At 37.6% G+C, this 19,484-nt stretch overlaps 1 protein-coding gene across 3 annotated transcripts; it reads right to left on the bottom strand.

The window, feature by feature from the left end:
- Positions 1-2,611: 2,611 nt before the first annotated feature.
- On the bottom strand, positions 2,612-18,722 carry tm7sf2 (transmembrane 7 superfamily member 2). 3 transcript variants are annotated; one of them, XM_038292188.1, is made up of 12 exons: positions 18,590-18,679; positions 18,440-18,486; positions 16,208-16,289; positions 13,984-14,180; positions 13,117-13,171; positions 12,718-12,912; positions 11,372-11,475; positions 9,394-9,513; positions 9,135-9,303; positions 8,971-9,051; positions 8,664-8,786; positions 2,612-3,120 (listed from the first exon to the last, which is right to left on the bottom strand). In XM_038292188.1, exons 2-12 carry the CDS (start codon positions 18,443-18,445, stop codon positions 2,960-2,962), a joined length of 1,293 nt encoding a protein of 430 aa, XP_038148116.1. In that variant the 5' UTR covers positions 18,446-18,486; positions 18,590-18,679; the 3' UTR covers positions 2,612-2,959. The 3 variants fall into 3 exon arrangements, with proteins under 3 accessions (XP_038148116.1, XP_038148115.1, XP_038148117.1); XM_038292189.1 differs by lacking the exon at positions 18,440-18,486 and having other exon boundaries at positions 2,613-3,120; positions 18,590-18,722; XM_038292187.1 differs by lacking the exons at positions 18,440-18,486; positions 18,590-18,679 and having other exon boundaries at positions 16,208-16,325.
- Positions 18,723-19,484: the final 762 nt, after the last annotated feature.

Genomic DNA, 19,484 nt, shown 5'->3' with positions numbered 1-19,484 from the left:
GTTCAGAGATAGGAATACAGTTGCAAGTGTGGCCCTATCCCAGTGTAAATGATGGAAAATCAACTCATCTGATCTATATTTCAGTTTATGCCTTTTATAGCTTCAAAAAGATGAAGATATGGAAGCGTTTTCTTAACAAGTGTTTTGGTCCAAGAATGTGTCAAACCTGTTCACACTTATGTTTTATTCAGACTGCCGATTGTCTGCCCAGACGGAAACACCAGCGTGACTCACTTTGACAGTCGTCTCCCGTTTTATTTATATTAATATCCATCACATTCATCCAAACTAAGGGCTAATTTCATTTCCAGCTAATGGCTGAAATGAGACAGGAAAATGACTTGACTTCTGCTATAGCATTCCAGATGCTTGCAGTAGTTGGGCCAGACAGGTATGTTTTTAGAAAATGTAATCAACTTATATATCTTCTAAATGATGCTTTCAATGTCTGAAATCTTTTTCCTCCTGCTTATATAATTTCTAAAATCAGTCTGACATTTGAAAAAGGGCAAGAACAAACATCAGCATGAATTACTGCAATAACATTATAGCTTAATCCGAAAATGCAGAGAGAAATGCCAATATTTACAAGTATGAACATGTATAAAAAACTAAGAAATGCTAACGTTGTGGAACAATCACATCATTGTATAACCGCCTTCCTAATTAACACTTTGCATATGAAAAACAACAGAAAATAGATTGTGTGGGTGAGGCCAGAGGCCAGCTGTGTTGGAGAGAAGGCTTAAAAGGTGACAAATGAAGGTGCATCAGCAGAGTGCTCTGTTGTCTGTGTGCACACCCCCCTGACTGTATCGCATCATCTGCAGAATAAATGCGAAGTGAATCATAATGGAAAAGGGGAACATATTTGTAGATAAATGTTAGAAAAAGGTTTTCAAATTTGTTTAACGAAAAAAACCCAGGATGAGGCAGACCAGAGGTCGGTACCACTCACCATCATGGAGACTTTCCTTTAAAGGTGGTAGCTGCACAGAAACTGCTCTTTAACTGCAGCTAAAGAGTATTATTTTTCACGATAAACAGGTTATTAAAGGCTACTATGGTTATTACTTATGATCTTGGCACTGATGCCTGGTCTATTACTTATTTCACACACCTGCTGAACTCCGCCCAGTTCTCATTACCTGCTTATCTGATCCACCTGCATTAGCCTCTATTTAACCAGCCTTCAGATAAGTCATCAGTGCCAGATTTTTGAAGCTATTGATGAGAATTATTCTAGCGTTCTGATTACCTGATCCTGACCCGTTTTGCCTCTCAATCTTTGAGTCTGCCTGTCCCTGTCTGATCTGTTTGCAAGACCTGTCTTCTGACTCCTGCCGGATGTCTGCTTGTCTGTGTACCATGCATGCCTGGAACTGCAACTCGACTCTGTCCTGGATTCTTCCTCTGCATCTCACAGGATCTCTAACCTCCTGGCTGTGACAACTGAGCGTGTCACCGACATCGGCTTTGTCCTCAGGGTATCCTGCCTACATTTGACTGCTTGGTTCCGATTTCCTGCCTGTTGTCCGACCACCTATACATCAGTGTCTCGGACTCTCTGTGCGGCAGTGGCCGCGCCTTATTGGTAGCTGGAACCATCCTAACTGTAACTCCTCTCAAAGCACGACGACAAGACGTAGGTTTTCTTTAACGGGTTTATGCCTCCCAAAAACCGTGAAGACTGAATAAACACAATACACAATATCAGAATGACGTTAGCTAAAACGCTAACACGAACCAAACCTTACAGAAATGAATAAAATAAATTACAAACAAACAAACCTCGTTGGCTGCGTGCGTGAACAGAGAGAAATTAAGTCCTTGGTGACTTGAGTCCTTGTGGTCATCAGTCCTGAGTTGAGTGTAAATGTTCATATTTAAAACTTTAATGACAGCTGATCTTCTGTTGCCGAGTCCTTGGTGGGCTAATGTCTCTCTGAAGTTTAACTGGCAACGTTAGTCGTTACTAGGGTGTTGTGGCAACGTTAACTGGCAACGTTAGTCGTTACTAGGGTGATCGTGAACACGGTAAGTATATGAGCAATAACCAAATAAAAATAATTATAAAAATAACAAACCCTTTAGATGAAACACTTAAAAAATGCTTGCAACTGTTACACTAACCCTCTGGATTCGGACTGAACTATAAGACAAGGTTAGTAACTCACACGCTCGTTATCATCCACTTCCAGAAAGACATGGTTATAGCTCTTGGCTTGGCTTGGAGCTGTGTAGGACCACCAGCCCAAAAAGATCTCTATGATGCTGTTTGTTCACTACTGTTCACAAAACAAATAATCTCTAAATGGGGAGATTAAATTATTTACTACTTACAGGGGACTTCAGAGACAACTGATTATATTTAATTTGAGGTATAAGAATGGGAAACCCACACCTGCTTGAGTTTTTTTTTTTTTTTGAAACTCATCCGCCTCAGAAAACACTCTTGTTTGTGTTGGTCTACCACATAAAAGATTTCATAGGAATAAATACTTTTTCTTCCAAGACAGATATTTAAAATAAATAAAAGAGTACAGGTATATGAATGCTAAGGCAATCAAAATGGGTCAAATGAATGCAAAAAAAGATCCCGAAGCTTTATTAAGAGTTTTAATTTATTCCAAATATATGTCACCACCAAAATACATTTCACCAGATATTATAGCTCAAAGGTTTTGATAAGGTTTTACTAAAAAAAGGCACTTTATGGATCTTAATTCTATTAGTAGAAAATATTTCAACAACATAAAAAAGGAGATGTATATTGATGATCAACTTTACATACAATAAAGGAACGGAAGTTTTAAAAAATCATACTGAAATTGTTTTTACATATATATATATATATATTTATATATATATATAAATATAGAGATTGGTTTTACATTTTTTTCATTCATGTAAACTAACGTTTTGCACACGTTTTGTTGAATCCTACATATTTTTCTTTTCAGTATATGTACGGGAAGATCCTGTAGGGAACCCGGCGACAGTAGGTGTCCCACGCGAGGCCGTACTTGGCTTTGCACTGTCTCTCATCCCGGGCCTCCCGGTGAATCAGCAGAATGGTGAAGTAAATCACATAGAAGTAAGGCAAGAGATGAGAGAAACCTAAAGGAAAACAGAAACACGAAGAGCAACAAGTTTAACAGACCAAAAAAGCGGCATGAACAGCATTGAACAATGCGTAATCAAGAGTACAGCCTCCTCTGCAAATTGCAGAACATTTTCATTTTTGTCTGCATTGCACAAAAGACTTGCAGTGAATAGCTGTTTGATTATGCTCATGCAGTTCCGTGTTGATTCATCCTGACGGTCACCTTTTAATCCTTTACTTAGAGCCTTTGTCTCTCTGTCATCGTTTCCTCATTCTTTTCTTCTTTTTTTAGAGCAGTTCTCTTCAGTCTAGAACATGCATTACATGATTCTTTTTTATTGTATTTTTTTGGGGGTAGGATGTGCAGAATTTCTCAGTTTGTGGATTTGCACCAGCAATTATGACAGAAACGAAATAATACATCTCAGTTACAAAAGGCTGCTACAGCAGTGAGTCACTTTAAGCTGAATATCAATGAGAGGTAAAGAGAAACGTCAACCGTAACAAAAGTCTGACAGCTGCTATTTCAGGGATGGTTCAAGGAAAAGGGAGGCAGTTTCCTGGCAGAGCAAACGGTCTTATCATTAATCTGGTCATAAAATCCTATGCATTCTTTGCAAAAAACCCTGAAAACATTAGAAAAGGGTTCACAGTTGCTGTTTTGGCTTTATCTTTTGCTAAAAGAGCTATATGTCCTTCAAACCCATTCATATTTAAAAGGGTAGAAATTGCTAGAAACTCTGAGAAAGTTCCATGAGAATTTGAAAGGGTTATCAGGCCCGCAGCATAATGCATCTGCTACCTAAAATGAACTGTGAATAAAAGACTCTCCTGCCAGGAAAAAAAAAAACCCACACAGTTCCAGGTAAATTCTATTGAGAGATGAACAAATTCATAGACTTTTTTGGGACCCTGATAAAACTGCAGTTGGTTACATATTTGTCTTGAAGGAAACTTCAAGGTGGACGATTTAGCCGAAATTGCTAATTTATTTCGAGTGTTTTCCTTTGCATTAACCCCAAGTTGCATTGTAGATGTTTCCCTCCAAGCTTTCAGCTTTTGAAAGCTTGCTGGCCCAGAATCCAAGGTTACAAGACTTTTCTGTAACCATTGTGTGAAAAAAGTGTTTACTTCTACTTGCATGCATGGATCTTTGTGCTAACTGCAACCTTTCTGTGTGGCGTCAAACCCACTTAAAGCATTTTACCACCACCTAAAGGGCTGCAGGGAAGGATTTAGTGTCCTACTCTTGTTGGAGTTTGATTAAAAATCAGTGCCTCTGTGATTTGAAAGTAGCATTTTGTTAATTTGCGATTATATTGGAAATGCAATTAATTGTCCTTATGGGAATCAAATAAATAACAGGTGTTGTGCTTTGTAAAATGATTGTAAAGTCAGGAACCCATTTGAGGCTCACCTAAGGCACAGAAATTGGTTCTGACAGTGCTACTATTATTTTCTCCACCCAAGTCGGCTTCACAATCAATGAAAGACGTACAGTAGCAGCCATTCAAAATGGCCCTTCCCAGTCAAACACCAGCGGAATGGTATCCCACTTTCCTGTAACTCACAGCCAAGGAAAAAAGGCAAGGACCCACCAAGGGCTCATCAAGGAAAGTGGGGAAATTTTGAATGGCTACTACTTTACACACCGGAAGTCTAACGAAAATGATAGAAGTCGGTCCCAACAGGAAGTTGATGAAATCATATTAAATCCACTGACCTTAGCTTTAGGTTACTTAACTCTTTTCCTCATATTATATTATATGAAGAAATAAATTCCAGAACATCCATTCAGACCCTTTTTGGTGTGTATTTCAAAACATAATTAATAACATCAATGTGGCCAAATCCCAAACCGCCCCCTAAACACTTCCCCTAATCCCAGAAATAGTGTTATTTGACTGTATGTCTTTATTTTTAAGAAAGGGGCAAATGTTAGATGTCATGTCAACCTGCACCACAGAGCTACGGCCATGCAGATTGGGCATTGCTGTGTTGCCATAGCAACAACCGCTTTTCTTTTTGGTGGAAGGAAGAGGCCATCCCATTCTGATTTATACCCCCACCTTCAATCAATGTGGCCTCCACAGCGGCAAGTATGACCTCTTTGGGATGGTGAATAGGTAGTGAATGGGGGCAGTTTGGGATTGGGCATAGGTCTTCAAAATAATTGAAAAATCAAAGGAAAACCAGGAAAATCTTTTCCATTAGCCCTTCAAACATCCTCTGGATGGAAATTTAGTTTACTTACTAACTACTTACTTCTACATTTGCTTTGCATTCATGCATTTACATCTGTCAGCTGCCATACCGAACACATCTGGATTACTTGAATGTTCTCTGGTCTTTCCAATCTCAGTGAGTAGCAAGAAGTAAAAGGGCTCTGTGATGTCATTTTTAAAACTTAAGAGGCTGGAAACTTTTAATTATATGCAGTTAAATGTTTCTAAGCAAAAGTGCTTCAGCCAGATTCTGCAGGATTGTGGGAGGTTTAAAAAAATGTGTTTTATACGTTTTTTTTTATTTTCATAAAAACTGGTTTTAACTTTTATGTAAAAGATTGTGCTAAAACAATTAAAGATGGCACATCTCTTTACCAGGGTGCCAATAGGAGCTCAGGAAGCTTCACACCTGTTTAAAATGAAATTCCCTAAAGATAAGGTCTTAGAAAAGGGGATGTTGTAGCCAAAACAAACTTAAGCAGCAAACTATTGCATTTTCAATACCTATGGTTATTTTTTTACCTGAACTGTGTCTTGAAATCTGTTCAGACAGATGGGAAAACCACGGATTGAATACAAAACATCATTTAATCAAAGATGACCTGAAAGCAGTGAAGAAGGTGTTTGGCTGTCGAAGCTCTGGAGGCTTTGATATACAGCTTATGTAGGGAGCATTGAAAAAAGAGGGAATTCTCTATCTTAAAGTCCTGTCATTCAACATTAAAGGAGATTAAAACAGGTTTAAGTAAGCCTTGCTGACATGCACTGGAAATGATGACGACCTACAAGACTGTTCATGTACAAACAGCCTGACAATCCTCTCAGCTTGATATTATCTGTAAAGATATCCTGACCAACCACCATGTTTTCACAAAGATATGTGCTGCTGTGGTTTACTCTGCAGTGTCTATATGTGCTCACTAATAATATGGAACAGAAATCCCTGAAAGACTGATTATAGGGCATCCTGTCTTAGGGGACTAAAGATAGCGTCTGATTCTAACAGGTTTCATTTCCCACAGCTTGTGGATACATTAGAGATCTAAAGGCAAGGAGTCACCTTGTATATATAATTTATTATAAAACATGGAGTTCACCTGGAGGATGAACTGAGCTATTTCCTCAAGGAGAAGAGTTTCATATTTTTATTGTAGACGATCTAGACGCAGATCCCAGATTGTATGTATTTACTGTACGACCGAAAAGTCTATAGCTCTGATTTCTTAATCTATTTAAAAGATCCTTGCTCAAAAAAAGGGAAATAAATTTTTTCTGAAGCGAAGAAAAAGAAATGCAATTAAAAAAAAAGAAAAACAACTGAAGCAGGTCTTGACAAGAGTGGTAATCCCATCACAGTGTTGTCAGCGGGAAACCTCTCCCCTAAGCCACTGGTGGCAGGAAGACTTTGATTGGAAAAAGTAGAACAACATCCCTGCCAAGTGGTTTAGATCTAACAAGCTAACAGAAAAAAAAAAAAAAAACTTTTCATCCTGTGAAGATAAATAGCTATTTTTTTCTTGAACAGGTTTATTCAATCAATTCATAAAATAAAAATTATCTGCATCCGTACTAGCAGGAAGAGCTGCTCCTTAAAGGTACAGTGTGTAATAATTACAGGGATTTACTGACATAAATGGTGTATATAGTCTGTGTATTTTATCTATTATCACCTATGAACTTAAAGTCTCTCTCCATATCTTTGCCTTGCATTAGAAATTGCCACTGTATCTGTAATAACAAAGGAGTGGGTTTGCATTCTAGAGGCAGACATCGTTTGCACTACGGCAGTGCATCTCTGAAAACTAGTGACTATAGAGATCACCATTACTATCGAGTGGAACTGCAGCAAGTTATAGGCTCTTACGAAATATTATTGATAAAATAATAAAACAACTGCCTGGGTGTTATCAAGATGACCGATTTAAATCGCCATTTTTTTGTTTTATACTGAGCGGATTCAAATCTTTCTCCTGCCCTTGTTTGTCCATGTTTGTTCTGGTCAGAGTGGCCAAAACAGGGGGACAACTTGTCCCTACCCGATCCGTCCTGGAAGCACGATCCGTAGCATCAGCTCATTTGCGCATGTGCAACCAGATATACATCCGGGTTTCCATAAACAACGTAATTATGGTACTTAAATTACTTATTTCTATCCTTAACTCACTAAGATTGCTAATACTCATCTTAAAAATAAAGTTTTATGACTTTTCTGAGACACTTTTGATGCTTTTTCCAGTTAAACTGCTTGTCTGATGTCATCATCAGACATGCTCAGAGCAGTCAGGCAAAATACGCTTAAACCATGTTTATCTACATTTTAGTTGTTTCTGTTTTTAGATAATGCACTATATACCGTAATGTTACACAAAAGGAAAACGTAAAACTCAAAAAGACTAGATTTATGTTTAAATCCAAAGTAGAACCCAAATTGGCTGCAGACAAGTGAAAAAACAGAAAGGATTTAAAGGCAGTTATTTTCTCAGGAAATACATTATTAACCTTTAACACCTAATAGTTTAGCAGGCTTAATATTTTTGGAGAGGGAAAACCTATTTTAGGGTTGCACATGCGCAAATGAGCTGATGGTACCGATCGTGCTTCTGGGATGGATAGGGTGGTGCAATGACTCACCTGGACAAAAGAGGTAATGGTTCATCTGACCGTTAGATCTCACTGAACATTACACAATGCAGCTTTAATTCAAACCAATCCAGTTCATTGTATTTAGAGATCACTAATCAATGCAAAGCTTTGGATGCTGAACTGTTTTATTTTGATGAGTCATTTGCAGCTTTTTCTATCATCTGCGCTCAAATTTCTACAGATGTGAAGCTTTTTGAGATCGTTTAACCTACTTCATGCTGTCAGACAGTTCCAGCGAATCAGTTTAAGAGCGACCGATTCACAGAATGTTATTTATTAGAGCATTATGTGAGACATTTCTAAAATTGCTATTGACTGAAAAGTTAGAACATGTTAACTTTTTATACATATTCGTAGAGAGAAAAACATCACAAATGTACAACTTAACAGACAAAAGAGAGGGTGTGGAAATACTGCAGAATTAGTGGCTCAACATATTATATATTTCATATATCTCATTTTATGTCATAACATACAGGAAGAAATGCAGAACTTAATAAGCCATTTTGATTTCTATATGTAAACTGAAGCAGTGATAATAAGAAGATTGTAGAAAAGATAGATTAATTTGAGATCTGCTCTATTCCACCTGAGTTATTTTATAATCTGTCCTCCACATGGTGATTAAAAGCCTCTGAGACTGCGTGAAGTTGGTCAACAAGGCAGGCAGGAGTTTCAAGCAGTCTTACCACATGGCAGGGACCACGCCAGCGCCATAAGGAGGTCACCGAGGTAATTGGGATGACGAACGAGACCCCACCAGCCTGACACCAGCAGCCGTTTCCCTGTTGCTGTGGCGATGGTCTCCAGTCCTGGAGGGAGTCGTGAAGAATGCAGATTAGGCAAAAACATTTGCACATCAGCTTCCCATCCTCCTAACCTGATCTGACATCAGGAGGATTTGCATGAGTGGAGTTACTTTATTGGAAATGAGAAAACAGTTACCGTGTAGAAATTAGCATTGCTTATGTGAAAGGAACAGAAACAACAAATGACCTGAGACGCTTGGGTGAGTTGGGTCTCGTCTGAACTGGTTCTTCTGCGAGTTGGATTTTCTGAAAATGTAATATCCAACACCTGATGGTAAACAGGAACAGGTTTATCTTAAACAAGCTTTCCAGAAACACAACACAGCTAATCCTGATGAAAAGGAAATTCACCATTCAGTGCAACTATAACTGCAGCTTTGAGCAAAGAAAGGGTCTGAGGGTGAACAACCAGGAAGGAAGCCTGCAGGCTGTAGGTGAAGGGAACCCAGGCCAGGTCACCAAACACTAGCATGAACCCAAATCCATCATGCACGATATCCATGGTGGTCAGAACAGCCTCCTGATCATATACAATAATAGCAAAAAAAAAATGTTAACCAAGGAAATAAAAAGCTGAATCAATCTATATGTATCTCGAGATAAAGTTCACCTCATTCCATAAAGCATCTGCCACATAAAGCAGCTGGAAGCAGTTCACCAGGATCATGGAGAGGGAGGGAGAGCCTCGGAGTTCCACCTCCTTCATCAGCATTCCCAGGTTTATAACCACCTGAGGACACAGGAAAGATAACCAATTATTTACTATCTCTGAAACTATTTCTACACTATGATATTGGCTGTGTCTCAATGTCCGTGCTAACCACTATATAGGAACAGAAACAACCTGGAACCACTATCTAGGGCACTGTATAGTGCTTACACCATTTTAAATGAGTGTCCGAACAACTAGTGGATGAAAAAGAAGTGGACGTGAAATGCGTCCCACAATTCACCTTTCCTCGCAAAGAAAGCATTATGGGATATTCTGTCACAACAGCCTGGTACCCAACAACGGTGACAAATAACAAAGATGGATGCATGGAGCACAGTTATGTGACCAACAGGCAACAAAAAAGTTGTGATCATTTTTCCGAACGGTCGGTTAATTGAGTTCACTATAAAGTCCCCTTTATAGTTCCGCTCTATATAGCGATTGAGGGATTTAGGGGTTAGGGCGCACGTTCTGACACAGCAGGTGTTTCATTTATCACAGCACCTACAGCTGACAACTTACATGTGATCTACAAAAAGGACCATTATTTTGAAAGGGGAAGGAAATGTGCTAAATTGGACTTGTTGACTTCAAGCATTATACTTTATGCCACAAAAACCATCAAGGTAGGTCATCCTAAATGCAACCCCCATTGTGGTAAATGGAGGTGGCTGCATCATGCTGGGGGATGGGAATCTGGGCAAGAACTAAAAATTGATAATCATGAATGCTGTTCATCAGGTCTGACTGAGCTGGAGCTAAATTGCAAAGCAGGATGTGAAACATTGGCAGCCTTTCAATTGCATAGAGTTGGTCAGAGTTTTTGTCAACACTCCGTGCGGTTTGGCAGAATATGTTAGCTCCTACCAAAACACACAGATACATACAAAACTTTATGCACAACTGCAATGTGCCAGTCCATCAGTCACTGCTCACTGATTTCCCAACTTTAACATTTTCACATTTTGTAATATACGAGTCAATTCTAGCCATGTCAGAATTCAAAACTCTCATCAACCAAGAAATTTTTTCTAGCTTCATACTGTAAACAAATTATTATATTTATCATTACACAATCGAGCGAACTCAGTCATTTTAACATAGGATATTATTAACGTCTGTAAAATTCTGAAGGCTGAAAATACATTGTTTTGACATTTCCTAGGATGTGAAAAAAAAAAAACTCCATATATTGTCTGGAGCCAGTTGGTGGAAGGTTTTTCTTCTCCTCTCCTACGCACATTGCTTTAAAACATTCACATGTACAAAGGTTTAACTCTTTATACTGCGACTACAGAGAAATCAAAGTACAGCCTTTGTATTCTTAATTAAACCTTAACTGTCTCACTATTTTTGTAATTTTCTATTGCTTGTTTTTATTTATATATATATATATATATATTTATATAGATATAGATATATAGATATATATATATATATATATATATATATATATATATATATATATATATATATATATATATATATATATATATATATATATATATATATATATATATATTTAGGGTAATATAAACATTTAATTCCAAATTAAACTACATACTATATACTTTTAATTTTCCTTTATGATCCAGATCCAAGATAAAAGTGTCCAATCAATCTGTTACTTCTGTGTCAAAAGGGAAGGAACAGCTTTTAATCTGGGTTTTTACAAACTGAGAATGAAAATGAATCTCAGCAGAGCAACAGTGCCCCCTGGTGGTCAGGTTGGGTTATTCATCAACTGCGTCGGATGATTTTTATTATGGGTTTTTATCCCCCTTACTTTTAGAATAATACAGATTTGGCATAAAAAAAAAAAAGTAATAAAAAAAATTAAAAAATTTTCATTTGGCTAACATAACTTTTAACTCACCCAACCAATCAGACCAGGCCTGAGTTCACAGAAATATTTGAGATCAAAGTTTCCAATCCGTGGGTTCAGCTCCCGTCCAATGAAGAAGTCATAAAGAGGATTTCCTTCAAAAAAAAAAATAAAATAAAGAAAAAAAAAACAGATTTAGTAGACACCTGCTCCAACTTTCTAAATCTGTTTTAGTTTGAGGAAAGGCACTGTGGCGTTGGATGTAGAAGTTTGCCCTGAAATCGAAGGATTGACGGTTCAAGCCCCGGCTCTGACTTTCAGTGTTGTTGTGTCCTTGGGCAAGACACTTCACCTGCATTTTCTACTGATGGTGGTCAGAGGGCCCGGTGGCGCCAGTGTACGGCAGCCCCGCTTCTGTCAGTGAGCCCCAATGCAGCTGTGGCTACAATGTAGCTTGCTACCATCAGTGTGTGCATGAATGGGTGAATGAATGTAGTGTAAAGCGCTTTGGTCAAGTCTCCTAACTTGGAAAAAAGGCGCTATATAAGTAAATGCCATTTACCATTAAAAAAATAAGAAAAATGTATAAATAAACACTAACATACAAGTTAGAATTACCTACAGTTAAAAGCTATTTCCCTATAGCTTGAATAATACACTATCTGACATATTTAGAAGCTCAAATGGATGTAATATTTATTCAAATTCAAGCTCTATCTTTAAAAGTCAACTCGTCTTGATTCTGGATGAAAGTAGATCTGTCCAGATGCTTTACAAACTAGTTAAACTCTGATGAGTGAATACTAGTAACAAGTTGCTTTTTTTATTTTTTGTTATTTCTTATTCATCTTTATCACTGCCTTATATAGCTATAATAATAAAATAAAGCAATTGGACACATGATTTTAGGATTATTGCTTATATCTCAGTGTTAAAATGCTTACAGTACATTGTTCAGATTATATGTATGTGCAATTTTCAACAGATGGATATAATCTTATGGTTAAACTATGGATATTGAAAGAAATAATTTGTTAATTGTTTTAAAAAAAATTCATTTATTCAAAATTAAAAATGCTCGTTTTTATTTCTGTTACAAACAGAGACAGAAGTTATCCTCTCAGAAGAAATATTATAATACCGCCTTTTTCTTTTTATTTGGATGCTTTCTGCCTGAGGATACATGAGTCGACCCAGCAAGGTCAGCTTGCTTACAAGGGAAAATTCAGTTTATGACTGATGCCTGCAAACTCCTGTTGAGCATGCCTCTTAGATATTCACCCACAGGAATATCGAAAATCCTGCGATACAGCAAACAAGCAATTCAAATGCAAAGAGAGTAGCCGCTAGTCATTTCATTGTGATTTTATTTTTTGCTATTAACTTCGGTTTCTCACCTGTGTCTCCCCCCAGGGCTAGAGCATGAGAGGGAACCAAAAATGAGCGGACGTAGAGGTAGATGGAGAACAGGAACGACACGGCTATTGCAGACACCGCCAGAGGCACGAGAAGCTCAAAGAGAAATCCAAGAGGAGCCCTGAGCCCCAGCAACACCATCAGCAGCACGGCGCTGACGCACAGACTGTGAAAACCTCGGGGAGGAAAACAAACTAAATTAAATGCTGTAGACCTGGGGAGAGATGTAAGCAAACAGATGGAGGACTGCATTGAAAAAAAAAGCTATAAGTTGGCAGATAGAGGGAATTTTATCTAAAGTAAACTTGAACTCAAACAGACAAACATAAACGCCTCGTTAATTCGGAGACAGAACAGCTTCAATCTAAGCCCATATATACCATTTATGGGATATTTAAGACGCGTTCCATCCCTCAGAGCCAATCCTTCAGAGACCTGCAGGCAAAAAAAAAAGCAATCATGATCAGTGGATCATCAATGGATTATCATTGATATTTTACAGTCTATACTTTTAGTATAGAATTGCAAGGATTCTGGACTCCCTTATGCCCCCCAAAGCCTAAAGATGTGATTCACCAAGGTGTACATCCTATATTCCTAACTAAAAGCCTGATCTAGGCATTAAAGTTTATGACACAGTCCTTTCAGAAATATCTGGATTGAAAGTGATTTACTGGAGCAAAACAACCCAAACTATTCCACTGTAGCTCTGGGTATATGTCTATAGTTAGTGTCCCACTAGAAGTTAAAGCTGTTCATTAATTTTTCTAATCTCTGGCAGGCTTTCCTCTAGCCTTGCCATGCATTTACTAATTTACTAATCCTTTTCTGCCTCTGCTGAGCAACCAATGCTCAGAAAGAGGGACACTGCCATCGCCAGGTTTCAGTGGATCTGATTCATTTCCACGTGCACTTTCAGTTTTTGCCCATCGAGGCCAAAGAGTGCATTTGTATCTATGTTTGAGAGCAACTTCTTCCACATGGTCTCCGTATCCCATACATGGATTGCTACACGCTTTAAACTCGGCACGTTACAGCATAGTTTTCAATGCAGGCTTCCTTCTTAGCCGTCTTCTAGCTTGACAATGGAGAATATTGGCTGCTTCTCTGATTAAATCTATCTTAAATCAACCTGTCGATTTATGTTGTAATCCATGTCACAATAGGTTTGGATTTGTGATCATTCAAAGCGTACAAATACTTTTGCAAGGATATGATGTAGAGTGTAACATAGGAGGCTATCAGACCTTCCCAAACGGCATGAAATAGAGAAGGGCATGCAGTCCAATCCATCCAAGCAGAAGCATTGGAGCCAGCGGGTCCCACAGCTGGTTAGTAGAGGGGAGCTTTGGGGGCCATTGGAATACACTGGCCTCAGGGGATTGGCTTACACCAATCAGGAAGAGCACAGTAAGTGGGAGAAAAACTGGAATACAAACAGCACCTGGAAGAGAAAAAAAAAAACACTTTAAATACATAAAACTGGATGGGAGGAAAAAGGCTTAATCAGTTGAACTGTGTGAAATTAATAGGACAAATATTACCAGAGAATAAAGACCTTTCTAATATTATTACTAGGGCTGTAGCTAACCATTATTTCGCAAATTGATTAATCTGTCCATTACTTTTTTATCAGATAGCAAAAGGTTCCTTAAAGAAGACTTTTTGTGAAATCAAACCAGGTAAAATCTAATTTTTTCCGCTGGAGGAGTTCTAGATAGAGCATAATGTCATACGAACAAGTTCTTTATATAAAATAAAGATGTTTACATAATTTGTTTTACAATATTGGTATAATTACTGCTCTAAAAGGGTCGCTCTGTCAGCCAAAGACATGTTTTACAGTCTCTGCAATCCAGTTAACCATTACTAAATTAGTTGACGATTATTTCAATAATCGATTAATCATGATTATTATATTATTTTAGACCTACTTGTTACAAAGAGTAAATCAAACTGCATGGTTGAACATTCCTGTCAGTAAAAGAGCATCAGGAAAAAACAATATTTGTCTGATTGTTGGTAAACATGTTAGAAAAGGGCAACACCAACATGTGACCAAATAACATAACATCCCTTCAGTATATTATCATAGTTAAATGACAAAAAGACAATATTATCTGATTATATCGACCTCTGTAAGAAAGCAACTCTATAAATAGTGTCCTGAAGCATCAAATTATTCACATTGGTTCAGTTAAATGTTAGAGGATGTTATCAAATATTAATAATTCATCTTAAACAAAATTAGACAACGCAATTCAGTGAGACAACAGGAAGAACGTTTATTCCACATTTAATTGGAGTCCTTCCCTTTAATAAATAGGGGACGCCTCCTTCAATTTGTGCCCCTTAATCAAGTAACATGAGCTTCTTCACCGAGTGACTGTATTTGATTTTTTATTTTATTTTATTATGAGTCACAATAATTCAGTTTTATGTTAAATAACATTATTCTAGGATTCCTATTAGCAGACTTTTCTTTTCCAAACTTCTCCTATTAAAGTTGTGCAGACTCTCTGTTTGTACAGGCATGTACTTTTATTTTGCCAGAAGCAATTATCTGCTGTTCGTCCCCTGAAGACGTTTTGGAAGCTTTCTTGATCATCTTGTGATTTGCTGTCAGAGTAAGCATGTTTATGCAAGATGACAGCTGCTTTGAATGTCATCCACTGACTACTTTTTTTTATGGAATGTCAAAAAACTACCTGGAGGTAATTGGAATAAAGATTTGAATAAAAGGGCCACAAACAAAGAATAAGGTCAGAACAGAAACTGACTAATGGAGCCAGGGGATAGAAGTGAGAACAAGAAATAGCAGGTTATAATGCCATCATGTGACGAAAGTTCAGAACGACAGAGGGTGACGACTGGGGCTGCAACTACCGATCATTTTGATAACAACTTTTAAACAGTGCATGCACAAGGAGAAATGGGCTCGTGCACACTCTTACACGCCTATTAAAGGTGTGCTCTAGCCCACCTTTAATAGGCGTTCCCCGTCCGAAACGGCTACAGGATTCTGCATGTGCTTTTTTTTTAAAGTGGAGACGACGGGTCTTTTCAAAAATTCGTGAAAACCCTCCTCTATACCTTTAAGTAGCCCACAATTATTATTATAATCGTTTATAATTATAATTGATTAATAATAATTAATTAATTAGAGGAGAACGATATCACATTACAACAGGAGAAGATCAGAATGGTTTTAAAAAAACATGATGAGGAAACGATATTTCACTTTGACACAGAGCATATGGACAGAACATATACATCTGACAGCTACACATAAAACCACTACATATATAGCTTCTGTTAAACGAGCATGTCAGATACACACATTATATAGTCACGTAGCAACACACATTAACACATATTTTGCACAAATGTAAAGCCATATAAGATTAAATATAGAACTGCAAATGCTATCCTAGGGTGCGTTGATGTTTTTGCAGCATGGCTCTAACTTACCCAAAGTTCCTCCAAACTCTCTTTCTGTGTCATGGGTTGGTCTGTGATTTACTGCCTGCTTGTTCCGTCCCATTTTTGTCCCCTTGTATAGAAAAGTGACACAGATGGTGGAGATCATTGAAAATACAGACAAAGAGGATGAGTATGAGTAATATTGTCTGGAATTTAAAACAGCTTTATTAGATGGACTGGATCATACATCATTAGTGGATATTAAAAACAAGATGTCAATGAGCAGGTTTTAATTAATTAAAAACTCTCAATAATTCTCAGTGATCAACAAATATAGATGCAGTGGTGTGAGAAAATGTTTACCCACTTCCTGATTTTTTATTATTATTTTTTTTTTTTGCATACTTCTCACACCGATTTTTTCTTTCTTTTTTTTTCAAATCTGGTCAAAGATTACACAATTAAATACAAATGCAGTACAAAGGCCCTGTGTGAAAAAGTAAACACTTTTTCCCACTGCTGTACTGGTTGGAATAAAAAAAACAAACTCTATTCATATTTATGTAAGGGAAATATGCTATTGCAAGATGGAAGCGCTGATCTCTATTTATTCACTGGATTGCTGATAGCCCGAAAAATGTGAAGCCACTGGCCGCCATATTGGTACTCCCCACTTCCACAGAGATGTGCAGTAAAAATGCCTATCTGTGTAGCATTTGGGTGCAAAAACAGTTTGACGTTTCTCCAAGTAATTTCACAGTCAGCGTAAATCCATATATACACGGATGTATCCTATGGTACAGTAACATTAGTCTGGCTATCTCGGACTGACTCAAAGATATTGACTTAGTTAGCCATTGAAATCGTATCTAACATTAGAAAATAGAAAGTAGATTAAATAGAAAGTAATTCACTGTGACAAAAAATAACATGCAAAGTCAAACATTAAAGGGTAATGCAAAGACACAGCATAAAAGTATATGGCATCATGCATGCACAGTTTGCAAATAGGAAAATACAACAGCATTAACAGACATTTAGTTGTATTTCACTCTTTATGTAAAATCTTAAAATTATATGTAATGTGTAATTACCACAACAATGTCATCAATACATGTCTATTACATGTACATCATCAGTTTAGAACGTTTGGCACAATGTATGATTATCCTCCATTAACACATTCATTTTATTTTGATGCATTTGTATAATCTGTTATATTGCATGATTTATACACTTCATTGACTTCATACTGACTATGCAATGTGTTGTGCCTATTTGTTTAATATAAGTTAAAGTAATCTACTGATGCTATTAAACACCAAGTGTGTGTCAAAGTGAGGAATTTATCTTTATTTTAAAAGTCTTAAGCCCCCTGAAAATGAGAAAATCATTGTTGTTGGATGCTGTAGCGCACATATTGTTAACATTCCGACTGGTCTAACTAGGGAGTACCAATATGGCGACTGGTGGCTTCACTTCAACCCCGTACTAACAGCAGGCTGTCAGCAATCCACTGAATAAATAGAGATCAGTGGATGCAAGTCAGGCAATATTTGACAACTTTCTGTCTCAAAATTTAAGGTTAACTGTGACAGTTTGCTTTCCAGGGTTGGATTTTAAGTTCAGCAACATTGGTCTGTTGGATCATGAACCAAGTTACCTCAAACTTAAAAATGTTTGGAGGAAAAAAATTCCTCAGTAGGACTTTTAAACCTGAGAACAACTGAATAGCTTTGATTGTGGTGGTAGCATCATGCAAAGGTTTCACCCCCTATAGTATGGCTGTTTTCACCAAAGAATGAACAAACATTTTGGAATAAACAAAGTCAGTTCTATAATATGCATGTATTACACTTTAAAGCCAAGCAGGCATTCAAATTGAACAGAATGAAATGAACAGACAAGTGGTCAAATATCCTACAAGAATTATGACAAATATAAGAAAGAGATTATATGAATGATTAGGAAATCAAGTGGCAAGGAGAAAATTCATGTATTTAAAGTTTATGTACAGATATATTGTACAAAAAAATCTGTTAAACTGGAGAAGTTTTTTAAAGCACAATCAAAGGTCAACAATAGATTGTTATTGGTATCTGACCTGTATATTTAACACCTGCTATAATAGGCCTGTTTTTAAAATTAACATGAAATTAGTATATTTAATCTGGACAGGTGGTTGTCTGGAAATATAATTGCTTCTGTAGCTTTTAAATAAAATCCTTGACAAAGAAAATGAATGGTAATCTAAATGTCAACAAAACAAAACCGTATTACCTTCATAAATTACAGAGTCCAATCAGGGGTCAAAGTCCATTGAATCCCTTAGAATTCACACAGAAATCTGAGCTAAAACATCATCAAACCGCAGTGGTAAAAATATCTATAAGCAGTTTGTCGTGTGTTATACTAAATTAAAGCTCTTACCAGTATTGAGTACAGCAGTGAGCCAGAAGAACATCAGTTGCTGTCCTGTCAGTCCATACCGCGGGCTGCAAAGAGCCGCCCACAGTAAGGCCTGTGGGCATGGAACTTTCTCTAAGCCAATCAGATATGTCCATGGTCATCAGAAGAGGGTGGGGACAAACGGCTTTAGCCAATCAGAGCCAGCTGACCAGATGGCGACAGCACAAACCGGAAACACTTCACCGGCTGGTTCATGTTATGAAATATTACCTGGATTTCAGACGTTAATGCTAAAAAGCAGCAGTTAAACCATCTTTAACTACGCGATCTATTTATAAGGATATACATCAGGTGTTTAAAGAGGACATATTAAACACCATTTATTATTTTGTAGAAATGCACAGTTACTATGGAGGACCAATCCTGCCATAATAAAAAATAAATACAGAAATAAATAAATGCTCCAAAAATAAATAAGCATACATGTACGAGACATGTATGCTTATTTATAAGCATAAATAAGCATACATTATTTTACTCAGGACAGATACTCAGATCCGTCCTGAGTATCTTAGAGCTCTGGATGTTGTCGGGCTGTCATGGTTGACACGTCTCTTCAACATCGCGTGGAGGTCGGGGACAGTTCCCCTGGATTGGCAGACTGGGGTGGTGGTTCCCCTCCACAAGAAGGGGGACCGGAGGGTGTGTTCCAATTATCGGGGAATCACACTTCTCAGCCTCCCCGGAAAGGCCTATGCCAGGGTGCTGGAGAGGAGAGTCCGGCTGATTGTCAAACCTCGGCTGCAGGAGGAACAGTGTGGTTTTCGTCCTGGCCGTGGAACAGTGGACCAGCTCTACACCCTCTGCAGGCTGCTTGAGGGTTCATGGGAGTTTGCCCAACCAGTCCACATGTGTT

The sequence above is a fragment of the Cyprinodon tularosa genome, unplaced genomic scaffold (assembly GCF_016077235.1).
Source record: "Cyprinodon tularosa strain WSP-4 unplaced genomic scaffold, ASM1607723v1 ctg31, whole genome shotgun sequence".
Taxonomy (NCBI): domain Eukaryota; kingdom Metazoa; phylum Chordata; class Actinopteri; order Cyprinodontiformes; family Cyprinodontidae; genus Cyprinodon; species Cyprinodon tularosa.
Note: the sequence above shows the minus strand (reverse complement) of the source record. Positions and strands in the feature narration are given on the sequence as shown.

Bases quoted from the DNA above. Each gene is read 5' to 3' on its own strand.
- tm7sf2 (XM_038292187.1), bottom strand. From the start codon at position 16,325: ATGATCTCCACCATCTGTGTCACTTTTCTATACAAGGGGACAAAAATG. The intron at 11,476-12,717 runs GTGAGAAACCGA...TTTTTTTTGAAG, and splicing joins AGCCCTGGGGGGAGACACAG to GAAATCCTCTTTATGACTTC. The intron at 8,787-8,970 runs GTCATTTGTTGT...GACTCCCTCCAG, and splicing joins AACTCACCCAAGCGTCTCAG to GACTGGAGACCATCGCCACA.